Below are 27609 nucleotides of genomic sequence, written 5' to 3'. Positions count from 1 at the left end.
TTTTTTGCTTGCTTCCTGGAGGTAATATGAAACTGATATTTCCAGTTCCTGACGGGCATCTTGTAACTTTCTGAAGTAACCACCCTGCTTATCATGTCTGCAGGTTATTTAACTGTGTAGGGCAAACTGCAGCCAAGCCAGTCCCATACAGACGCAAAAGCTGCAGAACAGGATTTGTGTTAAGATTATCAGTTGTTTTACCCCACCCGGGTACTCTGAGGCCTGTTTTAGCATCTCCAACCACCACTAGCAATTGTCTTCAACAGCCTGGGCACAAGCTTTGGAATTCCCTCCCTAAATCACTGCTTCTCTCCTTAAGATATTCCTTAAAAAATCTCTCTTTTTGAGCAAGCTTTTAGTCACATGACCTATTTTCACCTCTTATAGCATGGTTAAAATTTGTGTTATAATTCTCCTATAAAGTGCCTTCAGAGTTGTACTAGAAAAAAACTTGCATTTTTATAGTGCCTTTCACATCCCTTTCAGGGTATCCCAAAGCACTTTTCAGCCTGTGAAATAGTTTTAAGTTGTATTGAGGGGAACATGACAGCCATCACAGCAAACTTCCTCAAAAAGCAGTGTAGTCATGTCCAAATCTGTTTTTGTAATGGTAGTTGAGGAGTAAATGTTTGCCAGTCCACCTGGGATAACCCTTTAATACAGTTTTTTACTGTATTAAAGATGCTATATAAATTCACATTATTTTATCAATTTGGCTCATTATTGATCTTGCCACTACCCTGTGAGTGAACTTTAGTCTTCCTCTGAGACTGGCTCAGAGCCAAACCACACTGTTTATTTTTTGACTTATTGGTTCTTTACCACTATCCTCTGAACCCTGAGACTAGAAATGTTTATTGCTTTGAAATCTTTTTGTATTTCTCCGTAACTTCATTGTACATTTACTCATTTTTGCTTGTTTTATTTTGACAGTGACTGTCAGTGCAGATTTACTGAGTGCATTGCAGGATGTTTACGATGAGAAGTAACTGTGAATTAATATTAATGGATCATATTAAAGAAGCACATTTTGTTCAAAGTACTCAAATTTTAGAGGAGAAATTGACTTTCAAAGAATTAATGATTCAGTTTAAAAGTCATATGTCAGATTTGACCCACACAGCCACACTTTGGTATTGGTGATTGGGATTCTTCCTGTTTTTCTTCATGGTTCCATATTAACAGTCTTAAAATATGGATCACCTTGATTGACGTCCAGACCACGCTGTTAGGTTGGGAATATTTATTCCTGGCCATGCATCTGTTATGTAGGGTTTTACCCATTAAAATTCTCCCACAGAAGTGGTGCTGGGCAGGCAAAGGATTTCTAATTGCCTTTCCTTCCTTTTCAACAATTGCATTGTGATGACTGCCTTACAAAGAGGCCATATTTCTAATTGAAGCTCATGCATTCTTGTAGAAGCCAGTGAAATACAGGGAGAGTATCCTTAAATTGGTGTGAACTTTTGATTGGATTCAGGTACAGAGAAAAGTCACAGTGCATTTGGACTTTCCCATTTGCAGGGTTTTACTAAGGTAGTACAAAGATCCGAGGGATGATTTGCTATTAAGTACGAGGCCTTGAGGAAATCTTTTAGTTGAAGCAAGATGAAGGTGTTATGGAGAAGTAGGAGGAAGTGCTTTCTCCAGCTGTCTTGGCATCCCAAACCCTCGTGGTCGCTCCCCTTTGTCTGATGGCACATGCTTGGCCCAATGATATGCTTCAGATTCTGTCCATTTGACAGCAAGCCAAGGCTTTCTTCCTAGTGGGTAACCTCATGACAAGCTGCACTGTGAAGCTGCACGGTGTGGGGCCAGAAACATTCTAGCTTTGCTCGTTTAAAAATTCCACCCATGTGACCTGTCTCAGTAAATGTACAAGCTGTACTGAAACTTGAGTTTGCTGTAATATATGAATATTTTTATATAACTTTAAAATATAAATATATCTATATTATTAATTATATATATAAATTATCCTTTTGGTACTGAAATCTGTCGCACTGAAAACAGCTTGCCCAAAATTATATATATTATTTAATAATACTATCCAAATTTTGTATTTGTATATAGTTAATTTATATGTAATAATGATAAATTATTTAAATTGTAAATTATAACAACATATAGATATATTATTTTGTGTGGGGATTTTTTAATTTAATTTGCACTGGATGTGATGAATAAAGCTAATCAATGATTGCTCACAGTAGCATTATGGCTGAAAAATGTAATTGTGTGAATTATTTTGATAACTTATTTTCCTAGTATAATGGACCTGTATGGCATGTTTTGATGTTCAACCAGCCTTTATGTAGGTAATAAATAATAAATCCTTCAGTGCAGTACTATTCTCTTGATATTCGTTTCTAATTTTTCCCCCAGTTGATAATGTGGTTATAAAGTTACCACTCAGCAATGACCGTGATATCATGGATGGGGGTGAGCTTATTGTATCTCTGGATGGGTTAACTGTCGATCCAGAAGTTTTGACCAATGGAGATTTGACAGGTGCAGCAAGTGAGTGAGAAAATTCAACCCCATTTCACCGGCATAATGTGCTGTAGATACGTCCATTGAAATAATTCTTAATCGAAGGGTGAATCATTCAAACTATTTTGTCTATATCTTGCGAGACATTTAACATCTTTGATAAGTTGCTATGTAAATGCTTGCATTTGGTCTGTTTGCTGTAGTTCTATGGCAGAAGACATTTTTCAAGTAGCCTATATGAAAAATCTAGCTATAAATTACTACTGTACATTGGTCAGATTATTGCTTTCATTAATTTCTATGAAGATTGTCAGTAATTATGTGGCACACAGATGGAACAATGATGGATCCTGAATTTGACGAAAATAATTTGAATTCACTGCCGTTAGCTGAAGCATGATTTGCACATGTGCTCAGGGGAAAGGTTTCTTTTGTTTGGGAAGCAAATGCACCATTGACCTGGTATTCATATAAGTATAATTTAGAATATCTTTACATACAAGTGCTTTTGGCTTTATATGTCTTAGAATATTACTTCATACTAGATATAATACTTTATATTGGTGGATTCAAATGGCTTTGAATGGCTGGCGTGGGTAGTGGGAATAAACCTATATCCATCCCTTTATTACATCACCAACAAACTAACTCCAATTTCTGCAATGGATTGTCCGATTTCTTTCAGGCAACTCAACAAGTGAAGGTTTCCGGTGTGGTAGTGAGGCATATATACTAAATCCCTCGAGGTAAGATCTAGCTGCAGTAGAGGTCTTCTATATATCCTCTTCAAAATAATACAACTACTCCAAAAACAAACAGAAAATATCCCTGGAGACACAAAAGACTGCACATGCTGTAATCTGGACCAAGAAACAAACTACTGGAGGAACTCAGCAGGTCAGGCAGCATCTGTGGAGGTAGAGGGATGGTTGACGTTTCTGGTCGAGATCCTACAAGATTGCTTCCAGTTTTACAGATCATGATGTACATCCACAGTAGAGCAGTAAAGCAAAATTGCAGAAAATATTTCTTAACAGAGAACCTCATTATAGCTGTAGGTTTGATACCTATGCCAACAAAAGCAGTATTATTTCTCCTTGTTTCATTGTGCCCAGTTTTATTGCTGTTTTATTGTGTACATCCAAGGTAGATTTGGCTCCATTGGTTAAGTGTAAATAGTACTTTTTCCCAAGCCTTCTTTAAATTACTCTTTGATGTGTTTCCAAAAGTTAGCTTTGCATTATCCAAAACTTGAAAAGTAGGACTGAAAGCAAATTCAGATGATCACCATACCTTATACTTGACTCTCTTGCCCCACTCTGATTGTGTGAAACTGCAGACTGTTGAGACCCAAGCTCTGTCACCAAATGATTAATCCATTTTTTCAATACTCTTCCAATCTTGTCCCGGACAATGGAACTTCATTCCTCATCCAAATTCACACTCAGAAGAAAAAAAAATCTCATTCACTCACCTTGGCAATTTGAAGTTTAATGAAGTGTTTACCAGAGGTGTTCTGTATTTTGATACAAAATAGGACTATAGCAAAAAAAAATATGCAAGGTTGACAAAACGCTTTGAGGTATTGAAGGATGATGATGGTTTATGATATTGCATGATACCATGAGTTTGAACCATTATTTTTGTCACCATGGACGTTATTGGTGAACTGATCCAAAGGTGTAAATGGGATTGATTACACTTGGGAGACAAGCTGTAAAGTCTTCCCTTGCTGTTCAAGTTGCCACATTGCATTGCTGTTAAATTTCTGCTTTATTGTAAATTTCCAACCAACCATTGGTAAAACTTTGAATTTGCTTCCTTCAATCTATTCTCTAACCACCCTGGCAGCTGCCTGAAATTGAACCAGAATGTTTGTATTTGTGGTGCTACATTTTCCCTTGGGATTAGCATAATACCACATTCGTACCACGACTAATGTCACCTCATTCCACTGTCATAATATTGTCTTGACTTTGCCCTTACCTTGGGTTTTCTGCTGAAACCCTTGCCAAAGTTTTATCCCTGGGCTCTCCTATTCTGGTGCACCTCTTGGGTGCCCCTCTCATTCTACTCTCTAAAGTTGAATTCATCCCAAATTCTTCTGCCCATGTCATAAACTTTCAAATGTCTGTGCTCTTCCAATCATCCTGAATCATCCCAGCAATTATGCTGTTCACCATTAGCATCTTTGACTTCTTTGCCTAAACCCTAAGCTCTGGAAATCCTGTCATTTAACCTTTCCTTTGCCTTCTATGACAGCTTAATGTTCCTAGCATCTCCTTGTGTAGCTTGGTGTCAAGTCTTATTTGACCATGCTCGTAAGAAGTACCTTTGGTCTTCTGCTATAATTAAGATGCAATATAATTTCAACTTGTTGCTGCTTCCTGTCAGACATCACAGCACTGTGCAGCACCAGCTGTATTTCCCCTTTTGCTTGACTAAAATATGAGTTGCATATTAATAAGTAAATGGGAACTAATGCTCATTAGGATTGGTCATAAAATTGGGCTTCAAAGCCAATACAATTTAGAACATAGAACAGCACAGAACAGGCCCTTCAGTCCAAAATGTTGTGCTGACATAGCTAATCCCTCCTACCTACAGAATGCCCATATTCCTCCATCTTCCTCCGAATTTATCCAAATGTTTCTCTTAATTCATAAAAATCATCCCTCATTAGATAGATAAACTACAAATACATTGTTCTCAGCTGTTGTGAAAGATAAATTAGTGCAGCCGCAACAATGTAGAGAAGGCTTAGAATCAAAGGTTGCTTTCAAGGTGTTGGAGAGCAAAAGAAGATGTGATAAAGTCCAGGCGAAGGGTCTTGACCCGAAATGTCAACTGTCCATTTCCCTTCATAGATGCTGCCTGACCTGCTGAGTTCCTCCAGCATTTTGTATGTTGTTTGCGATTGTCTTTGAATGTCATTGTTCTATTTTAATCTAATGCTACAGCAGCCAATATAACATACATGCATTCTCATTCTCTGCTTTTTTTTGGTGTGAGGATCTCTCATATTATATCTCATAATGCAGATTATTTAAAATCTGTTATTGATAGTTTGGCATTGGGAATATCAACTGGGTTCCATTTCTTTCCACGTGCCAGGAATTTTGATCAAGTATATATGATCTCTTCCAGTGCAAATGGTGATGCAATGTCACAAGAAGGCTCAGTGGACACTGGGCCTGCTGATGAACACAATATGAATGGCAGAAATACTCCATCACCGTCTCCAAAATCAAAGCCGATAAGGCCTCCGAGACCCGTGAGACCTCCACCTCCAGTCCCATCCAGACCTGTCAGCATAGCAGGTAAAATTACAGAAGTGTCTTAACTGCTTTTGGATGGAGGGTTATTCACAGAATGGAACAATCTACTTTGTCATTCCTGTCATGAAACATGTTTTTAAAGTTTTTCCATTCTGTAATAAATACCTATTTGCATTTATTTAGTGCCTGTCATGATGAGAAGTCCCTAAATAAAAGTACATTTAAGTTGAAATCACTCATTTCTTTCCTTTCTGCTGTTCTCTCCTCTTGCTTGAAACTGGCCTCTTGGAACAAGCTTTAAGCCATTTGTTCTTTTTTTTTATTTGATTGCCAGTTGTTCGTGCGAAGAGTTTTGGAAATTTTGTTACTGCATTGAAGTTGTTTTACGGTATTGTATCTTTACTGTCTGTGTCCTCAGATGTACATTGAAGCGCATTTTCATTTACAACATATTCTTGATTGACAATCGGATTCTGATTTGCTCACAGATCTTCCTCTGGGACAGAACCATATTCTTGGGCAAAAGCTGCTGGAGTTGCAATATTTAATATAAAATGTCATTTTTTTTGACATTCTGAGTGACAACTTTCACATATTTATTTTTAAACTTTGGCCATTTGACCTTCCTCCTGCCACTGTGTGAAGTGGAGGAGGATTTAGAAAGCATTCTAAGCTTCAACTTTTTGATGCTACATTCTTTACTGTAGATTCTGCTCATGAAAAGATTGGAGTGTAAGTAACTGTTACTGGGAGTAAACTCAAGAATTACTGTTCTAATGTTGCTTTGGCAAGCAAGGAGGAGTTTCAGTATGGAAAATATAACTGAAAATTACTTTGTCTACCTTAAGATTCTAAGCAATGATTCTGTGAATTGCATTGGAAATGCAAAAAAAAACTTCATTTTTAGCGATTAAATTAATACTACTTGTAAACCCAATGTAATTTTAATTTGTTTTCTTGTTTTGGACAAGCATTATAGTTAAGTTTCTGACAATCAGTCTTCCCAATTTAAGTTCCTGTCATTGTTGCGTATTAGCATGTAATTTTGTGGTTGTGCCAGGGTGAACTACTTACATTATGTCAGCCTGCATAAGAGAACAATGTAACTTGGGACATTTCAGCTGATCCATTTCCCTGTCATTTAAAGGGAAAGCTCATTGTTGACTACTTTTTCCTTGTGAAATAAGTTGCCTTAGTTTCTCTAATTAACACTTCTTAAATGATCATTATATAATCCGCTAATTACTTGTTCATTTTTATTGCAATTAATGTTTTTAAAAATCAGAATTTTAATTAAGTACTCTACTTTTTAATGGTTAGCAGAGGTAACGCATTATTGCAAAGTTCAAGCTTAACATTTTCCTAGTTCTAACACTAACATACTTAAAGCAATTTACTCCATCGTGTACTGGTCGTTATTTACCATAATGCTGCTTAGAAAATGTGTGCTTGTACAGACAGTGCTTTTCATTAAGAACCTGTCCCAAGGCATTTTCCTGGAGGGTGTAAATATTAGCCATGTCCAAAAGGGTTGCTGGTTTGAGGAGGGTCCTATGAGCGGGAAGGTTGCAAAAGTTGCATTTCTATAAAATTAATTTTCCAATTTGTGCTTTTTATATTGCTGAGGATTATTGATATGTAAAAATCATCCTTTTAAAAGGCAATTTATCAGAATTCCCAAATGTGGCTTTATTGCCAGCAACTCCTGTTTTTCAGTGCCAAATTATGGCTGCCAGTAGCTTGCTTTCCTCTGTTCCAGTTGCTTTTAATTCTTCAACATGATCAAAATCCACAGCTCTTGCAGTATCCAAAGCCACAAGTAAAGGACTTGCCTTGTTTGAACTATGCTCAGCCAAATGATGCACAATGATTTGTGTGTCAGAACAGTCACTTCATAACTCTGTTAACTTGCCACATCTATTCTTAGCTCTGAATTCCAGCATTTGTAGTTTTTTTTTCTTTGCTCTTTTTAGATTAGAATTCAATCCAATTTTCAGATGTTTTGGCCTTGTATTTTATGAAATTTGAACAGCTTGCATTACAGAGAGGCTGCCTGGAGGAGTTAGATGTAAAATAGATTTTGAGGAGACTCTCAGGAAGATTGCTATAATGGGTTAAACACAAATGAAAGCTACACTGGCTTTGGAACAGCAGGAAGGGTTCAGAAGAGGCCCAAAGGCACGTCTGGGATGTGGGATTGTAGGAGGTTGCAGAAGTATATGCACTGTTTAGAATGATGCCCATGAAAAGTTGTTCAAGTTTATGGTCATAGGCATACATACCCAGGGTAGAAATGCCATGAAAATTAGTGTTTTGCAGCAGGACAGTACATTACAAACATAAATTACATAGGCTTAAATTAACATATAACATGCACAGCAAAATAAAAATCAGCTTAACTACATTAGTGCAAGTTGAGGAAAATATAGTCAGAGGTAGAAATGGGGTTTTTCGGATTGGTTCAAGAAACTGATGGCAGTGGGGAGGAGGCTGTTGTTGAACCTTGAGGTGTGGGTCTTCAGGCTCCTGTACCTCCTCCCTGATGGCAGCAATGAGAAGACGGCATGGCCTGGATGGTGGGGGTCCTCAATGATGGACGCTGCTTTCCTGAGACATCGCCTTTTGCAGATGTTCTCAATGCTGGGGAGAGCTGTACTTGTGATGGAACTGTTCAGAATAAAAGGATTTATCTATGAAATAAAGTATTAATATTGAGCAATGTATTGTACTTGTACAAATCTTTCTAATTCTCTGTTCTCCAACAGTCTGTGAAAATGGGTATTCTGTTCCTGTAGAGAATGGGCCTTCTTCTGCTATCATCCCAACTGCAACGAACACCATGCCTTCAGCTGTAGCAACAAATTTACCAGAACCATCTGCCAGCATGGCACCGTCAGCTGCATCCGTTTCTCCTGGTGACCGCACACTAAATACAGTGAACAAGGGTCCACTTCCACCTGGGTGAGATTCCTTTTGTAAGATGTACTGTTACATTTTTGTAAGGTATACTTATTGTTAAATTTTAAGAGTACTTTCCTTATTTTAAATATAGAAGAATATTGTAGTTTGAAATATTTTCCCTTTTGATTGGGACAAGTTAGGTTTATAGTGACCTCATTAGTACACTTCGAACATTGGAGCTCCCAAGAAAATTAAGGATAGTGAATAATGTTTAAGATTCCAATGCACACTGGAAATGTGACAAACCAAGATGACTTTGAACAGGTTCTTAATCTTTTGATCTGTATTTTTATGGAGATTATAAAATAATATTTAAGTGAAGGTTGATAGGTTCTTGATTAGTAAGGGTGTCAAAGGTTATGGGAAAAAGGCAGGAGAATGGGGTTGAGGAAATAATAAGTCAACCATGATCAAATGGCGGAGCAGATTCGATGGGCTGAATGGCCTGATTCTGCTCCTATGTCTTATGGTCTAATCACGTGTCAAAAGGAAACAACTTACAGTGAATTGTGACCTGGAATGCACTACAACAGAATTAGATGAAGCTGTGGGGGGTGAGGGGGGTTGGTTGGTGGTTGGTTGGATGGAATTCCAGGACTAAGGAAGAAGAGCATGGGAGTGGGATTTTTAAATACCTTTGCTAAGGAGCCAATGCAGGCACAATTATCTGAATGGCTTCCTTGCGTGCTGTGGCACGTATAACATTTGCTGCACGAAAAATACTTTGCTCCACAAGTCATTTAAGTTGAGAAAAGTGACACAATATATTATGAATGAAGTCTGTTCCTCACACATCGCTATTAAATATTCAGAAAAAGCTGGCAGAATTAGCTTCAATGGAAGTTGACATAGAACAGTACAGCCCAGGAACAGACCCTTCAGCCTATCATTGCCAATGCTGACCATGATGCCGGTCTAACTGATGGCATCTGCCTGCACATGGTCTGCATGCCTCTGTTCCTGCCTGTTCATGTGTTTGTCTAAATGCCTCTTAAACATTGTTAGCACATCTGCTTCAAGCACTTCCCCTGGCTGTGCATTCCAGGTACCTACCACTCTGTTTAAAAAAAAACTTGCCTTTAAATTTCCCCCTCTCACCTTAAACCTATGCCCTCTAGTTTCTGATATTTCCATCCTGGGAAAAAGGCTCTGACTGCCTACCCTATCTATGCCTCATAATTTTACAAACTTCTTTCAGATTGTCCCTCAGCCTCTGATGCTCTGGAGAAAACAGCCCAAGTTTGTCCAAGCTCCCCTTCTGGCTAATACACTCCAATCCAGGCAACATCCTGGTGAAACTCTTTTGCACCCTCTCCAAAGCCTCCACATCCTCCTTATACTGTGGTGACCAGAACTGTACACAATACTCCAAATATAGCCTAACCAAAGTTTTTTACAGCTGCAACATGACTTGCCAACTTTTATACTCAATGCCCTGAGGGCAAGCACCCTATCCACTTGTGTTGCCACTTTCGGAGAGCTATGGACTTGCACCCCCTAGATCCCTCTGTATATCAATGCTCCTAAGGGTCCTACCATTTACATTATACTTTCCTCATGCATTTGACCTCCCAAAATGCATCACCTCACACTTCTCTGGATTAAACTCCATCTGCCATTTCTCTGCCCAAATTTCCAACTGATCTATATCCTACTATATCCTTTGACAATCTTCCTCACTATCCGCAAGTCCTCCAATTCTTGTGTCACTTGCAAACTTAACAATCAAACCACCTACTTTACAGAGGTCCCAGCACTGATCCTTGCAGAAAACCACTGGTCACAGACCTCCAGTTAGAAAAACACTCCTCCACCACTACCCATTTTTTTATAACCGAGCCAATTTTGTATCCAATTTACCATGGATTCCATGCAACCTAATCATCTGGACCAGTTTACATGAGGAACTTGTCAAATGCTTTACTAAAGTCCATGGAGACAGCATCCATTGCCCCACCCTCATCAATCACCTTTGTCACCTCCTCAAAAATTTGTGAGATAGGACCTCCCTGACAATCCCTAGTAAGTCCATGCTTTTGTAAATGCAAGTAAATCCTGTCCCTAAAGATCTTCTCCAGTAATTTCCCTACCTATGTAAGGGTCACTGGCCTATGATTTTCTGGGTTATCCCTATGCCCTTCTAAAAGGAACAACGTTGGCTACTTTCCAGTCTTCCGGGACCTCACCTGTGGCTGAAGAGGATCTCTGTCAAGGCCCCAGCAATCTTCTCCTTTACCTCTTTCAGTATCCTGGGGTAGATTCCTTCGGGTACTGGGGACTTATCCACCTTAATGTTTTTCAAGAAACCCAAACATCACCTCTTTGGTATTGATATGCCCTGGAATATCAACATACCCATCCCTAATCTCACCATCATCCATGTCCTTCTACTAGGTGAATATCAGTGAGTAGTCATTAAGGACCCTGCCCATTTCCTCTGGCTCCTTGCATGTATTCCCTCCTTTGCCCTTGAGTGGACCTACCCTTTCCCTGGCTACACTCATGCTCCTAATACGTGTATAAAATGCCTTGGGATTCTCCTTAATCCTCCTGACCAAGTTGATTGGCTTGCTGAATTTAACAGATGATTTGATGGGCCGATAAAAATTTTATTTAAAAAAAAGTCAATACGCAAATATGATGGGCCAAATAGCCTGTGCTGTGCACTTCTGTCATTTTGCCTTATATAGACTGACAATCGACTCTTCATCTTAGGCACATTCAACAAATACAGATGGACAAAAACAAAATATCATCCTTCAGAGGCTACATATTAAATTTAATAAGTCAAAAGTCCTGCCTGTTTTTATACATATTTAATTGGGCTGCATCCATATTTCCAGGCACACACAGATCAACTCTGAGCAGTTGACCTTAATTTGCTCCTTAAGAAACCTAACCCTCTGCTCTCTGTTTTGCCACCTGCACAAGGTAGTGTGGGTCTCCTTTTGATCATGGCATACAGAAATTTTATTTGCAAACCATTTTGAATCTGAAATTTCATTTCAGTTAATAATGTACAGCTTGAATGGAAATATTGCTGGCTGAGAAGTCATTCATATGTCACAAAGCTGCATGCATAATGTTGACTTTAAAGTTGCATGCTCTGTGAAGGAAGAGGTCCTTGTAATTTGATTAGATACAAATCTCATGAGAAAGGCTGGTCTATCTTTAGATGTTGTGGTTCTGATGGTTGGAAAGCAACATATACAATATATAAGCAACAGAATATAATAACATGGATGGTCTGGCTAGAAGTATTTACTGAACGCATTTGGGAACACTGGGACTGCTTTGATTTTATCCTTGTGTATTTGTCGATGAGTTATTAAATGCCAGCTTATGGTGGAATTATAGAATGTGACCATTTGTCTGTCAGGTCTGTGGATTCTTTTCTTTTGATATTTTTGTTATTGAGTTAAGCTCTCTAAACTTCCAGCATCCCACTCCTTGCCTTTGGCTTATGTCCACGATCAGCAGTTTTCAAATAGGACTTTTCAGAGGAAAGACTTCATCATATTATCAAATAATATGTCTTAAATTTTCATTTCAGTTTTTTAAATACACTGACTGTTGTGGATGGGATTGTGGAATATTTCAGCATAGAGCTTTCCCCCATATCAAGTAGCAATCCAGCTCTCCTTTGAGTTATTATTGAAATAACTACAAAAAGTGCTGGAAACGATCAGCAGATCGTACAGCATCTGTGGAAAGAGAAACAGAATTACCATTTTAGGTCTGGAATCCTTCATCAGAATTGGGAATGAGTAAGATGCTTCCACTTCCATCATTTTTTTAAGGCAATGCCTCCCAGGAAACTAAATTGCCTGTTCTTAAGTGTTTTCATTCCACCTATAGTTTGTTTGCTGACCACCTTAAATCTATGTCCCCCATTTCTTTTTTGTGGATGGAAACCTTCTCTCTTCATTTACTGCATCAAAATTATTGAACACTTCGCAAATGTGCGTCCTCAAGTATATCTGTCCCTGCACTTTATTTAAACTTGTGTCATTTCATTCATGTTGTCTTCCTTCATCCATTCTACCAAATTGGATCACTTGGCACCTGTCTGAATACCTACATAAAAGCTTAGTAAACAAAGCAAGGTCAGACAATTTGGGTCACGTGAAGTTCAGCAACTGATGTGATGATTAGTTCATTTAGGAACAGGAGAACTTAAATAGCTCCTCTTTCTGCAGTGGTTTTGCTGCTGGTCAGTAATGAATGTGAAATAAAACTGAGTAGTTTGGCAGTTATACAATCTAAAATATGTTCTTTTATTGAAGGTGAAATCTGTCTTCTGAAAAAGCTTGCAACTATAAATATGGCCAGGGCTAGCTAGTTATTTGCTGTATTGCTATTAAGATAAGATATCTTTATTAGTCACATGTACACCGAAACACACAGTGAAATGCATCTTTTGCGTAGAGTGTTCTGGGGGCAGCCCGCAAGTGTCACCACACTTCCGGCGACAATATAGCATGCCCACAACTTCCTAACCCATACGTCTTTGGAATGTGGGAGGAAACCAGAGCACCCGGAGGAAACCCACACAGACACGGGGAAAATGTATAAACTCCTTATGGACAGCGGCCAGAATTGACCCCGGGTCTCTGGTGCTGTAATAGCGTTACGCTAACCGCTACACTACATACTTCAGAATTATTACATGTTGATAACTGGAGGAGGGGTGTGAAGAGAAAGAAACTTTTATTTATATGTAGGTTTGGTCTGTTAGTATAACAGAAGATTTTATTTTCTTTCTGTAGCTGGGAGCAGAGGGTGGATCAACATGGTAGATTGTATTTTGTAGATCACATTGAGAAGCGAACAACGTGGGAACGACCACAAGCATTACCTCCAGGGTAAGTGGCATGCTCATTAGTGAATGGATGTTCTGGCATAACCCATTCTTAGATCTGTTTATCTTCTTCAACTGCTAATGAAACAAAATATGGTGGCAATAATTAAAATCATTATTTACTCAGGACTTCTGCAATATTGATGTTTCAAAGGCAGTTTCTTTGAGACTTCTGGGTAGTGCTTTCTTAGCAGAACCTTCCACAAAAAGCCCTTTTAAAGTTAAAGAAGATAAATTTATCTTTCACACTTCTGGCCCTCGGCTGTAAAACATATGGTTGCAGCTGTACCCATGTTTAATTGGTTGTGAGAACAAGTACAAGCTCTCTGATGGTGAGATGAATCACTGACCATCTATTCTGCAAAGGAGATTGGTTATAGTGATCAGGAGTGTGTACCCTGGCAGGTTCTACTTGACCCCCACAGGCACTGTTGTTAAAATCTGTGTCCTTGGTGTGACCCCAGCTGATGGGTGTTTCAACATAATTCAGGAATTTTAACCTGGGACATAAGAAATACAAGCAGGAGTAAACCATTTAGCCCCTTAAGTTACTCTACTATTCAATAAATCATGGCTTAAATGTTACTACTTTCCTACACTAATCCCCATATTGCCTGATTCCCTTAATATCTTAAAATGTATTGATCTCTGAGCTATGTTTAGAAACGAAGACTTCTGAGGTATTAGACTAGCTGAATTTATCATTTTTGTTGGTGATGTTTAATTCTGAATGAATGGATTACATTTGCTTTGTAACTGGTCTTGGTCATACTTACACATGCTCACTAACAAAAGCAACAAGGTTTTTCGTATTTGCTGCCCAAAAGTAGGTACTACGGCATATGTATGATGATGCTAAATCCCTTCTTCTGAGTTGTATCATTATACAATTTGATAACTTCTATCAAATCACAAGATAAAGGTTCAAAATAATTGGTTTCATGCCCATGGGGCCTGTGCGCTAGCACGTCCCTGAACCATACAATAATTTCCTATGACATGTATAGCATGTGTTTTAAGGTGATACTGCTGGAGAAATTGATGTAGCTATGACAACATTCCCTTCAGTTCTCAAGTTAAAAGTCCAAACTTTCAAGATCACTCTGCTTAAACTCAACACAAAAGGAGTACAGACATATTAAGTATTATTCCTTTATTGCTTTGAGGTTTCTCTGCTTATTACCTTTCCATCAAACGTCAGGAGAAACCCATCTTTCCATACCTACACTTCGGTTGGGTGATCGCAACCCTGAACTAGGAAACTCTGACAATTTATAATTAACTGCAGTTCAGCTCGTTTCTTCTCAGCTAGTTGTTCGAAAACAGGAGTCATATCACTGCTAGGCTAGCAACTATTTCCTATGATGAATACTGACAGGATATGCCAGCTTAAGCTAATTTTACTTGCCCATAGGGTCTGTGTTTCTCCTTACAATACCATTGTTAACAATTATAATAAATTATTGCCATAAGAAACTTTGAAATTGGAATTATGGAATTTACTAATCAACACTTAACTCTGCAGCTGGAATGCATTAATGTCATTAACTGTATCTTCCCCAATTCTTGCCCGATAGCTGGGAGCGAAGGGTTGACGAGAGGCACAGGATTTACTACGTTGACCACATTACTAGGACCACCACGTGGCAGCGGCCCACAGTGGAGTCTGTCAGGAACTTTGAGCAATGGCAGTCACAGAGAAATCAGCTTCAGGGAGCCATGCAGCAGTTCAACCAGAGATTTATTTATTCGGTAATTAGCTACTTTTCTGTGACTTTTAAAAGAGCCAAATGATTGCTTGATCTGTAGAAAATCAACACTATGATTTTGGCATCTACTGAAAAATTATGTTCACCTTGGTCCAATGTCCTCCCCGACCAATTTGACTATTTTTCATCTTCATTTACTTTGGGTGTACAAGTGTGTACCAGAAGTATGGGGCTGGATTGCTCTGACAGTTCAACATTGTGTTCATGGAAGTGTGCTGTCAAGCTGCAGTCTGTATGTCAGTATGTTCCAGACTTACACATCTGTGCACTCAAGTACATCTGGCCTTTTGCTCTGTCCCTGGACTCACCATTCAGTCCAGGAGCTCCAGTAATTACTTGAGCTAAGGGGGCTGGATTGGGTTTTATGACAACAATAACTGACACATTTAGCCCCTTCATTTCAATACATCAGTCTACCTTCATGAAACCAGTATTTGTACTTGGTTAACTAATCTTAATGTTTTAATTAATTTACATCAGTTAATTGTGTTTATATGGATGCATTATTTCCTTAATTCTTATTGTTTGATTTTTTTTTCAACTCTTCCTAAGTGTTGCTGATCAGACACTTGTAAATGGTGAAAAGCCCTTCTGACAGCCAATGTTGTCAGAACAGCATCAGAGCAGTCCACGAGTGATTTGCACTGACTGTTTGCCAAGTCGCCATTCGTGACCTGTTCTGCCTTACGGAACAGCTTCCTGTGTACGTAACTGCAAAATGTTACTATGGCTGCCGTCCTTGGGCGGAGGTGACCATGAGGTGCAGGCCAAATCTGGCACGATCCAGTGTTAGATTTATCTGTTGAACCTCAGCCATCCTATGTTTTCTATGTTAACTACAAATAAGTGTTAATTCTGTTAAGATTTGCTGTTTTTGCCAACTTATTATGTTTTAAAATTCTTTATATAATCTAATTTAAAGGACTTGTTTGTGACTGGAGATGAATTGATTATAAGTACAACAGATATATTAAGTAATTAGACAACAAAGAAGTTTTACTTAATGACAGTAGTCACGGTCTCTTCCTTGACCTTGGAAGCTCACCCTCGGAGTGACTATTGTGCAATCTCTTCTTCTGCTATGTCCTATTGACTGCAGGATCTCTTCCTCCTTGTGCTTGATCTCTCTCTCTCTTATTCTCTTTCTCTTTGATCTTTATTTGATCTTTATGATGAGTTGCACTTTCCTGAGCTGTCTTACCTCTTGTCAATTCAAGAATACATTTAATTTTTATTCATTATTAGCCTTTTTCTTTTACAGGTTGAGCTATTGCTTATCTTGTTTGCACTTGCAGGGGTGAGCCTGATCAGGAACCCCTACGTTGATTATCTTGTGCCTTATTGCAGATTTTTTTGACATAGTATATGGAATATTGCAACCCTTCCCTCCCCTCCGCCCCCCAGTTTTTCCGCTCAGTTGCTGTCTCTGCCCCCTAATTTCCTTGCTTCAAGTACAGGTCCTCCCTAGCTTATGAACACCTGACTTAGGTGCAGCCTGTACATAAGACTGGTGATGTGGTTTGCCAACTACTGCAGAGCTACAGGCAGTTTCTGCCATGTGGGAATTCAGTTTGCTGCTGCACTTCGGACTTGCAAACTGTTTGGGTTATGAACACTTCACTGGAACAGAACCCTGCAGTAACCTGGGGACAACCTGTGCTATAGTCCATTATCATCTTTTTGGTAGATTTAATGTACTTCTTCTGTCCCTGGTCATCTGTCTTCTTCAAACTTAGCACCACAGTTTAAATTTGTGCCTTCACCTTAGTTGCAAGTTTAAAACATAACATAGCACAATTTTATTGTTAATTTTGGTTCATTGAGTAAAAAAGAAAATGTATTTTGCTTGACTTTGAGCCTTGTTAATACAGAATTAAGAGATAAAATTGTTAAAGCAAATACAACACTTTTTCCTTCCACCAACATTAAAATAGTGTGACATATCATAAAAACTTAAATAGGTTTATGTATTTAAAATACTTCATTTTGTGTAAGATACCTCCAGCAATTATTTTTCCCAGAGGTTCTGGAGCCTCATGGATAAGTATTGTTTTCTGAGTGTCCAATGCCCTGCAGAATTGGTTATACGAATAGCTGACATTTAGCTTTGTGCAGGGTCATTAGCAACAGAGCTCCCAGTGAACTTTACTCAATGGAAAAATAGAGGTCTTGATCTGTATTCACTTAGATTTTGATTGGTCTACGATGATTATTTAGTCAGATGCTGAAAAGCCAGTATATCAGACTGAATTGGTCAGGCAGCATCTGTGGAGGGAAGTGGACAGTCGACGACTCCATTCGAGACCCTTCATTTGCGCAGATGCTAGCTAACCCACTGTGTTCCTCCAGCAGCTTGCTTTTTGCTCAAGATTCCAGCAGCTGCAGTCTCTTGTGTCTCTATCAGACTGAATTGTTGGTCTGTTCCCATAATCTGTTGATACGAAAGTGACTGCTTGACGTTCACTATTCCACTCCAAGTTTAGTCTGTTTTTTCTCAAGTCTGTGTGACTTAAATTAGTAACTGAGTGGTTCACCCAATTGAAATGAAAAAACGGTGTCGTAAGTCATCTTGTGTGGCTTGTCTCTCTTCAGTCCTCCCACATTGGTCTCTTAAAGCATGGGTTCAGACATGGTTGGAGGAACTTTCATTATTCATTGCTACTCAATGTACTTGACTAACTTATTGGCCTACATATATATTTAAAAAAAAAAGAAATACAATTTCTTATATGTTTTCAGTATCCTGAGCCAGTGGTGCCTGCTGAATTTGACCCTCTTGGCCCATTGCCAACTGGATGGGGTAAGTAGGACCTAAACGTAGGGGAACAATATGCACTTCCAAAAAAAATCATTTGAGACTGCATGTGACTCAGTTATATTTAAATCTTGCTGCAGATTATTTCTGTTCTTATGAAACGTTTCACCAGTTACTGATTAAACTCCATGTCATTCATGTAGAAAAGAGAACAGACAGCAATGGCAGAATGTACTTTGTAAACCACATAACACGTACCACTCAGTGGGAGGATCCAAGAACAGAGGGGTGAGTAACATGTTTGAATGATACTAAGATAAATGCCAGTGTTACTGTGTAATGAAGTAAGTATAGGATAATGGAGACTAAAGTTTTAGATGAAGCTCATCTAATCATAGGGTTCACCATTTGCATGGGTGGATTGCTGTTGATTTTCAGTCATCTGTTTTCTGAAGTTAGTTAAAATCTTTTGGCTTAAAACTTCAGATGAACAGTGGAAGTTTGCCCTTGTTGCTTGGGCATAAACAGTTGCAGTACATTGCAAATGAAATTTGGTTCCATTGAAATTATTTTTTAAATTTATTCTTGATGTGGAATTTCAGTGCAATTTGCAAAACAGGAGGGCAGTTCAAAATTCAGTTGGTGTGTGTGTGTCTGGTGTCATAAATAGGCAGCACTGGCAAATTTGCTTCCTTAATTTGAAACAATAAAAAAAGGTTTTATGGCAGTTCTGTATTACTGATACTAGTATTTAATTCTAACATTTTAATTAATTAACTGAATTTAAATTCCCTGGCAGTCATGAAGGGGTTTTTCAATTTCTCCAGATTACCAGTCCAAGGCTCTGGACTTTCCTACTTTTTCCTAATTAGACATCGTGCTGATGGCATGAGTCAGGTTAGCAATTGGTTTGGTGACTGATGATGTACCTTTGCCTCTAAATGGTTAGTTCCCACTCACACATTGTGTTTATGGGTTGACGGTGGCTGCACCTGGGATGTTAACTATTATAGAGCCTCAATGTGGGAAAGATAGTGAAGTTATCATCTGTGGTGTACTTAATATGTGGCATATTATTTTAGAGGGTTTTTTGCATGTTACTTGTTCAGTAGATTGTAAAACCAATGAAAAGAAATAGGAAACATGCAAGGTCAGATCTTACTGAGCATGAAAAACTGTAAGTCCCATACTTCCACACACTTTTCTAGCACAGAAGTTTAAAAATGATTTAATGACAAATGGTGCTGCATCTGTTATTGCTTGAGTCCAGCTATGGGGACAAGTCTTGCTGGGATTCCCCAGTGTTATGCTTGGGATTTGCTCCTCAGATCCTACAGAGGATCTAAGATTCCATTGATTCCAGTGGGGGTTCTAAGCCTGCAGAAAAGGGAAGGCAAGTTCTCCCTGCCTTCTGTTTTAAAGCTCTGTCCTGGTTATCCACCCAATTGCTATAATCCATGCACATGCAGGGTCAGTCCTTTGCTCCATCTCAAATATTTTTAAACATATATATCCATGTACATGTGCACACTGAGGAACCAATTACAGTCTATGCCAACTTGTCATCAGTTTCCAGATCATTTGTGTCAGTGGCTTTCTGTTGTGCGTTCAGTGGAAGCAGTTTCTTAGATAATATCATTTCCTTTTGGGTACTTAAATGGTTTAATATGTTTATTAAGGTGTTAATTATTTAGAGCATTATAGGGCATATTTCTGTTTGTTTTTGGGGAATGTATTAGGTTCAGAGGGGAGGACCTTCATGATATCTGCATTTTTTGTTTTCTGTGGCAAGTCCCTGCTCCCATGTCGTGGATGATAAAGACTAAACATGGTTTTTAAGTGTTTGTGAATTGGTTACAGCTGGCAAAGCTCCTACCACACTTTGCCAGCTGCAGAAGCTCTTGGGGATGTTTTGGGGGCAGGTCCTCTATACCATTTCATTCATGGCCCAGTTGTTGTTTGGACCACACCGGTGGACTCTGTACACCCTCCATAATTGGCCCAGTTATGTTCAGTTAAGTGGGGTGATTCTAGGCATCAGGTCGAGCTCACACAACCCAGCCCATCATATTAAATGTTGTTGAAATTGCCCACCCACCAGATACATTCAAGCAAGAGGTTGATACATTTAGGAAGTAAGGCAATGGAAGAGAAATGGGAATGTTGGAAAGAAATGAGCTGAAACCAGTGATTATAGTCTTGACATTTAACTTGCATTATAATCTCTTCCCACAGTAGACTACTATTTTACATCTTTGTACTGTTTGAGGAATGCCATAAATGAAATGGTCTCATTACTGAGCTCAATAGTTAGGTGTTTCTTTGCTGGAAATGTCCTGCTAATCTACTGTCCATATAGTATACGCAGTTTATAATTGCAGCAGTTTCAACAATTTAACATTTTCAGTGGCAGATCTGTGTTTGAATATTTGATCTTACTGCATTCACACGTGGGAGCAAAGTTTTGAAAGAACCCTTGTGGTAAACTACTGGTATATGAAGAAGAAATAATTTTGATCATTTTTGTAGACTGAAACTATTGAGGTATCACAAACATAATGCAGTAACTTGAGCTGGGGAAGTGGAATTAGTGTATATGCAATCCACTAAAACCAGTATATGTAAATATACTCCTGTTTTTTATTTTCAAACTATTTATCTAAATAGTTCTCCTAGTAACCAAAGACACAAGGATTAAAAGTTTGGCATTTGAGTCATTTATATGCAGTTGCCATCAATAAGACTAAAGCAGATATTAGTGATTGCAAATGAAAAGATTTTGATATGTTTTCATCTACTGAGGTATCAACTGTGGTTATGTGACTTGTTGGAGTGGGGGGAAGTGCTATGGACTGTAAAAAGCAAACATTGATGCAGTATCACAGAAGAGGAAAAGGCCATGTCGCACCAGTCTGTATTGCCTTCTGATGCTGTTCACAGTGCAGACATATACAGTTCATGTCTGTTGCTTATTCCTGCAGCATTCTCAATGAGAAGCCCCTGCCAGATGGATGGGAGATGCGCTTTACAGTTGATGGTGTTCCATATTTTGTGGATCATAATAGAAGAACAACAACATATATTGATCCGCGCACTGGGAAGTCGGCACTGTAAGTTGTGAATCGAATACTCATGCAGAAAAAAACTGTTCAACCCTCACAGACGGCGCTGAATGATGAGAAACAGATAGGACAACAGGATCAAATCCAGTGCAAGTGGGTACTGGATGAACATCTGCTCCAGATGTGATCTTAAGCCATAGTTTTGCCTGGCCATTCAACTGGATGCTTAAATGCTCCATACCAGTATTTGAAAACCAGTATCACAAATTCTAATGCTCTGGCTAACGTCTGATGAGCCTTTTTGGCGAACGCTTGTTCTGTGGGGTTCTGCATACAGTAAAAGCATGGTTATGTGGCATTCATTGCAAAGAAAATATAGTCTTTAATTTCGTGAGATATTACCAATGTGTAGAAGCAGGCCTATCATCTATTGCACTCCAAAGGAATTATTTTATTCAATATGATAAATGTGTAAACAAAACATTTTTTTCTGCAGTACAGTAAAAGCTCTGTTACCCAGCACATGTCAGATAATCAGTGATACCAGTTAACCCAAAATCAGCTCGGTGGCTCCCTCAGTGCTCCCTGATGCTGGCACTGAAATATCGGATACTGGCTTGTACAGCCTAGTGAAGTTCCTGATAACCATGCTTTTACTGTATGCGGAACCCCACAGAACAAATGTTCTCCAAAAAGGCTCTTTGTAACTGAAAGGAAATAGAAAGACAAGATTGCCCTAAAGCATTAATATAGTTAATCTCTCCACAGATGTTGACTGGCATGATGAGTATTTCCTGCATTTTGTTTTATTTCATTTTTTCCTGCTCTGCAGTATTTCGGCTTTATAAGTAACTAGATGCAGCGTGTACAAAGAGGTTTAGCCCACCTCAAGCCCATTCTAGAATTTTCTGGAGAGTAGACCGTACCAAGAGATAATCATTTTTGCCCTTTCTAAACTGAACTAAGTATAAAGTTTTCTAATTTAGTTGCTTCCTTGGTAATGAATCCTTTACTTTCCCTGCAGTTGTGGTCAGCAGGTTGTAAGACTTCAGTCTGAGTTCCTGCCGTGGCTGTCATTGGCAGGCATGTACTGCTCATGATTTGGGAAATAGTGGTAGGGATTCAATTTTGGTTACTTTTCAGCATCATCGCTTCCTTCATACCTGCCTTTCCCAAAATATTTTCTAATCCTTTCTTGTTCCTTGTCAGCTGATGATGATCGTTGAATGTAGTGAATGCCATCTTTGTCTTTCTCGGGTGCTATGCTTACACGTTTTGTTCTTATAACTAGGGTTTGAAGTTGTAGGCATTTCTGTATTACATTAGATGTGTTGGTGCATTGGGGTGGTACAAATTTGAAAAAAAACGTTTTCATAGCTAATTTACACTAAATTACGTTTAAAGGTGTATCCTTTTCAGGACCTAGCCTGTAAATTCTAAGTTGAAGTCCTTGTATTGATTACAGTCGATGATTGATTGAGTTTTCTTCTGTAGAGCAAAACTGGTGTGCTTTGTTAAGTAGTTGTATTTAGTAGCTCTCTTTTTACTAGTCTTAACTGTATTGCACAAGTATAAACTTCGCAGACAAATGCATCACTTTACATTGAGAAAGATGAGCTGTACTAAAATATTTTTGCATTGGTGTTGCCTTATAGACTGGATTGTACAGCTACTTCTGCAAGTGGCAGTGCTGTTCTGTGTTCAACGGCTTGTTCATCTGTTGTAAGATAGCTAGAAGGGACTGGCAGATGGAGGTTAAACATAATTTTCAAAGTGCTTCTTTCTTTGTTTTTCAGATCAAATGGTCCAAACATCGCTTACGTCCGTGATTTCAGATCCAAAGTCTCCTATTTCAGGTTTTGGTGTCAGGTAAAAGCAGCTTTTCATTCAATTCAACACAGTGGCAGAAGAGTTTCCAAGAAACAGTTCCAATGTTCAGCAGCGTATACTGCATAAGGCCAGTGGAAAATTAGGAAGAACAGTTCAACTAGCTCTTTGGTTCTGCTGATCTGTAGATCTTTGGAAGTTCTGGGAGAGTATTTTAAGAGGAATGAATGTTGTGGCTGATTTGTAAAATAAAATTGTTCTGTGTTCCAGCAACTGGCTGCGCCTCAGCACATCAAAATAACTGTGACCAGGAAAACGTTATTTGAGGACTCATTTCAGCAGGTAATTCTCGGAGTTAAGTTTGGGGGAAGAGTGGGGTGTGGGGGAACAAACTTGATCTCAGTGAGTGTATCTGATCTGAGGCCTCCGTCAGCACCCCATTACAAAGGCTAGCTCTGGTATGTGAGGATGCCACATTTACTTCTCTACCTTTCCAGAATAGCTGGGAGTTTTAAACCATTGACACAGATTCTTATGAATCACTTTTTTCAGCAGGTGAATGGTCAAAGTCGAGTCTATTGTCGTATGCACGTACGTGTATGCACAAGTGCAATGAAAACTTACTTGCAGCAGCATCACAGGCACATAGCGTCAGATAAGCAGCATTCACAAGAAAAACATAAATTATACATATACATAACAACAATTCTTACAAGAAAGAACACAATTAGAACACAACAAAACAAAGTCCATTTTAGTGCAAAGTTGTTATAGTGTTGCTAAACTGTGGTGATTAAGGTGTTGCCAGTTGGTTCAAGAACCACGTAAATATGAAAACTTTTTATGGAAGTAGGTGGTAAATGAAGCGATGACAGTGGAGATCAAAACACATTAAGATTTTCAAATGTTTTTGTAAAATTTAAGTTCAGGAATAAAAATGCAAACTGCTGGAAATGCTCAGCAAGTCAGGCAGCATCTAGAACCATAGAACCATACAGCACAAAACAGGCCCTTCGGCCCACCGTGTCGTGCCGTCCATCAGACCACCCTCACACTACCTAACCTCTTCCTCCCGCATATCCCTCTATCTCACGTTCCTCCATATGCCTATCCAACAAGCTCTTGAACCTGTTCAATGTATCTGCCTCCACCACCACCCCAGGCAGTGCATTCCATGCACCAACGTGAAAAACCTCCCTCTGACATCTCCCCTGAACCTCCCACCCATAACCTTAAAGCCATGACCTCTCGTCTTGAGCATTGGTGCCCTGGGAAGGAGGCGCTGACTGTCTACTCTATCTATTCCTCTCAATATTTTATATACCTCTGTCATGTCTCCTCTCATCCTCCTCCTTTCCAGTGAATAAAGCCCTAGCACCTTAAGCCTCTCCTCATATTCAATACCCTCCAATCCAGGCAGCATCCTGGTAAATCTCCTCTGCACCCTCTCCAATGCCTCCACATCCTTCCTATAATGAGGCAACCAGAACTGAACACAGTACTCTAAATGTGGCCTGACTAGAGTTTTGTAAAGCTGCATCATAACCTCGCGGCTCTTAAACTCAATCCCACGACTTATGAAAGCCAACATCCCATTGGCCTTCTTAACTGCTCTTTCCACCTGTGAGGCAACTTTCAACGAACTGTGAATATGAACCCCCAGATCCCTCTGCTCCTCCACACTGCCAAGTACCTTGCCGTTTACCCAGTATTCTGCCCTGGAGTTTGTCCTTCCAAAGTGTACCACCTCACACTTCTCCGGATTGAACTCCATCTGCCACTTGTCAGCCCAGCTCTGCATCCTATCAATATCCCTCTGTAAGCTCCGACAGCCCTCCACACTAACCACAACACCGCCTATCTTAGTGTCGTCCGCAAACTTACTAACCCAGCCCTCCACCCCCTCATCTAAGTCATCTATAAATATCACAAAAAGTAGAGGTCCCAGAACCAATCCCTGCGGGACACCACTAGTCACTGCCTTCCAATCCGAGGGCACTCCTTCCACCACAACCCTCTGCTTTCTACATGCAAGCCAATTCCTAATCCACAAAGCCAAGCTTCCTTGGATCCCTCGGCCTCTGACCTTCTGAAGAAGCCTACCATGAGGAACCTTATCAAATGCCTTACTAAAATCCATGTAAACCACATCCACCACACTGCCCTCATCAATCTTCCTCGTCACCTCCTCAAAGAACTCTACCAGGCTTGTGAGGCAAGATCTTCCCTTCACAAAGCCATGCTGGCTGTCCCTAAACAGTCCATGATTCTCTAGGTGTTCATAAATCCTATCCCTTAGAATCGTTTCTAACAGCTTACTCACCACAGACGTGAGACTCACCGGTCTATAATTCCCTGGCCTATCCCTATTACCTTTTTTGAACAAGGGGACCACATTCGCAATCCTCCAGCACCACCCCCGTAGACAACGAGGACTCAAAGATCCTTACCAGCTGTTCAGCAATCTCTTCCCTAGCCTCTCGAAGCAGCCTGGGGAAAATCCCGTCAGGCCCCGGAGATTTATCTGTCTTAATATTATTTAACAACTTCAACACATCCTCTCTCTTGATATCAACAACCTCAAAAACATTACCCCTACCAGCACTCCCTTCCGCATCATCAAGACCCCTCTCCCTGGTGAATACCGAAGAGAAGTACTCACTGAAAACTTCTCCCACTTCCGCCGCCTCCAGGCAAATTCTCCCACCTTTGTCCTTAATCGGACCTACCTTCACCCTAGCCATCCTCCTACCCTTCACGTACTTGAAAAAGGCCTTGGGATTTTCCTTAACCCTACTAGCCAAAGCCTTTTCGTGTCCCCTTCTAGCTCTCCTCAGCCCTTTCTTAAGTTCCTTCCTCGCTACCCTATATTCCTCACGGGCCCTGTCTGAACCTTGCTGCTTAAACCTCACGTATGTTACCTTCTTCTCCCTAACAAGTCGTTCCACCTCTCTCGTCACCCACGGTTCCTTCACCCTGCCATTCCTTCTCTGCCTCACCGGGACATCTCTCTCCCACACCGAGAGAGAGATGGGCTAATGTATTGGGTTGTTGACCTCTCATCACATGCGGGTGACCTGCCAAGTATTTCCAGCTTTTTGAGTTTTATTTCAAATTTCCACTATCTGCACTATTCAGAATTTGGATTTAGTTCCAAAAAGTCTTTACTTTCCTGTACTTTCCCATGATGTAGAAGGGTGTCATTCAGCCCATTGAATCTATGCAGGATCCTGGAGCATCCCCATCAGTCCCATTACTTATTCTCACTTTTATTCTCCATCAACATCCCCCCCCCCCCACCCACCAGTTTTTCCTGCCACCCATTAACACTAGGGGCAATTTACAGTGGCCAATAAACTTACCAGCTGGGATGTGGGAGGAAACCAGAGTACCCAGAAGAAACCCACATTGTAACAGGGAAAATGTGCATACTATACTTAAACAGCATCCGAGATGGGATACGAGCAGCAGCAGCACTACCTACGCAACATTGCCAAAGGTCTTTAAACGTCATTATTCTGATTTCTTGTTCTGTGAATATTGTTGGATACAAGGATTCTGTCCTAGTTCTTGCTGAGGTCAAAATCCTGGAACCCTGCCTGACAGCACTGTGGAGTACCAACAGCAGAAGGACTGCAGTGGTTCAAGCAAGCAGCTCGCCACCACCTTCTTGAGGGTAATTAGGGATGTGGAACTAAAAGCCTAGATTCTGAAGTGAATATTTTCTTTAAAAGTTGATGGCTTTGTAGATAATACTGTTAAACTCTCTTTTTAGAACATGATTCCTATGCAAACTATTTATTCTTAAATTAATCTCTGCCTTGTTTCAGATTATGAGCTTTAATCCTCAAGATTTGCGACGGAGATTATGGATCATTTTCCCAGGCGAGGAAGGCTTAGATTATGGAGGCGTGGCAAGGTAAGTATCTTCAATGTGGGATCAAGGTGACCATCATGGTGCTATTTGCCAGCTGTAAAATTGGTGAATTGTGTAGAGTAAGAAGTCGTCAATCAGTCTGTTTCACCTTTGGTTCTTTGATAGAACAATTATACCTGCACGCCTTATTATTCCATGCATATCTGCAGATAATTCTCCTTCAACTATTTATCTAGTTTGCTCTAGACAGTTACTCTTGAGTCATCTTTCGCCACCCTTCCATCCAAAACATTCCAGATCATTATATATTACTGAGCACACATTTTTTCCTTAACTAAAAACCTGTGTCCTTTGGTTGTCCACTCTTCTTCCCCACAAGTCAAATCAGTTCACCAAGTAACTGTTTCTCCTTACTCAAATGCATTCATAATTTTGAATACCTCTATCAGATCTCCTTTACTCCTTCCCGCCAAGGAGAACAACCTAAATTCTCTAGCTTCCATACTGAACTGAGGCCTCTTATTCTTTCCACCATTCGAATACACCTCCAGCCAGAACCCTGCAAAGTAAGCATGAAAGTATATAATATTTCCATGTTCATTAATGTTATGTAATTCGTAACTGGACTATACGGACCAGAAAGGTTGCCGTTTTAGTCCCTAGTCTACTTTGTGTTAGCTGCTCCTTCCCTCAGTTTGGAAGTGAAAACTGGCCAGTGATCGCACA

The 27609-nt window shown here is 39.7% G+C and overlaps 1 protein-coding gene across 1 annotated transcript in view; it reads left to right on the top strand.

The window, feature by feature from the left end:
- Window positions 1-27609, top strand: part of LOC127578704 (E3 ubiquitin-protein ligase Itchy-like) — a 91746-nt gene that overhangs the window by 34803 nt on the left and 29334 nt on the right. The window contains 12 exon segments of the mRNA XM_052031026.1: window positions 2386-2520; window positions 3179-3239; window positions 5641-5813; window positions 8537-8732; window positions 13502-13597; window positions 15171-15345; window positions 18102-18162; window positions 18321-18405; window positions 21099-21227; window positions 22976-23048; window positions 23277-23348; window positions 26837-26925. Coding sequence (XP_051886986.1) covers window positions 2386-2520; window positions 3179-3239; window positions 5641-5813; window positions 8537-8732; window positions 13502-13597; window positions 15171-15345; window positions 18102-18162; window positions 18321-18405; window positions 21099-21227; window positions 22976-23048; window positions 23277-23348; window positions 26837-26925 — 1345 coding nt within the window.

The sequence above is a fragment of the Pristis pectinata genome, chromosome 16 (genome assembly GCF_009764475.1).
Source record: "Pristis pectinata isolate sPriPec2 chromosome 16, sPriPec2.1.pri, whole genome shotgun sequence".
Taxonomy (NCBI): Eukaryota; Metazoa; Chordata; class Chondrichthyes; order Rhinopristiformes; family Pristidae; genus Pristis; species Pristis pectinata.
The sequence above is the reverse complement of the archived record's forward strand: the minus strand, read 5'-3'. Positions and strand labels throughout refer to the sequence as shown.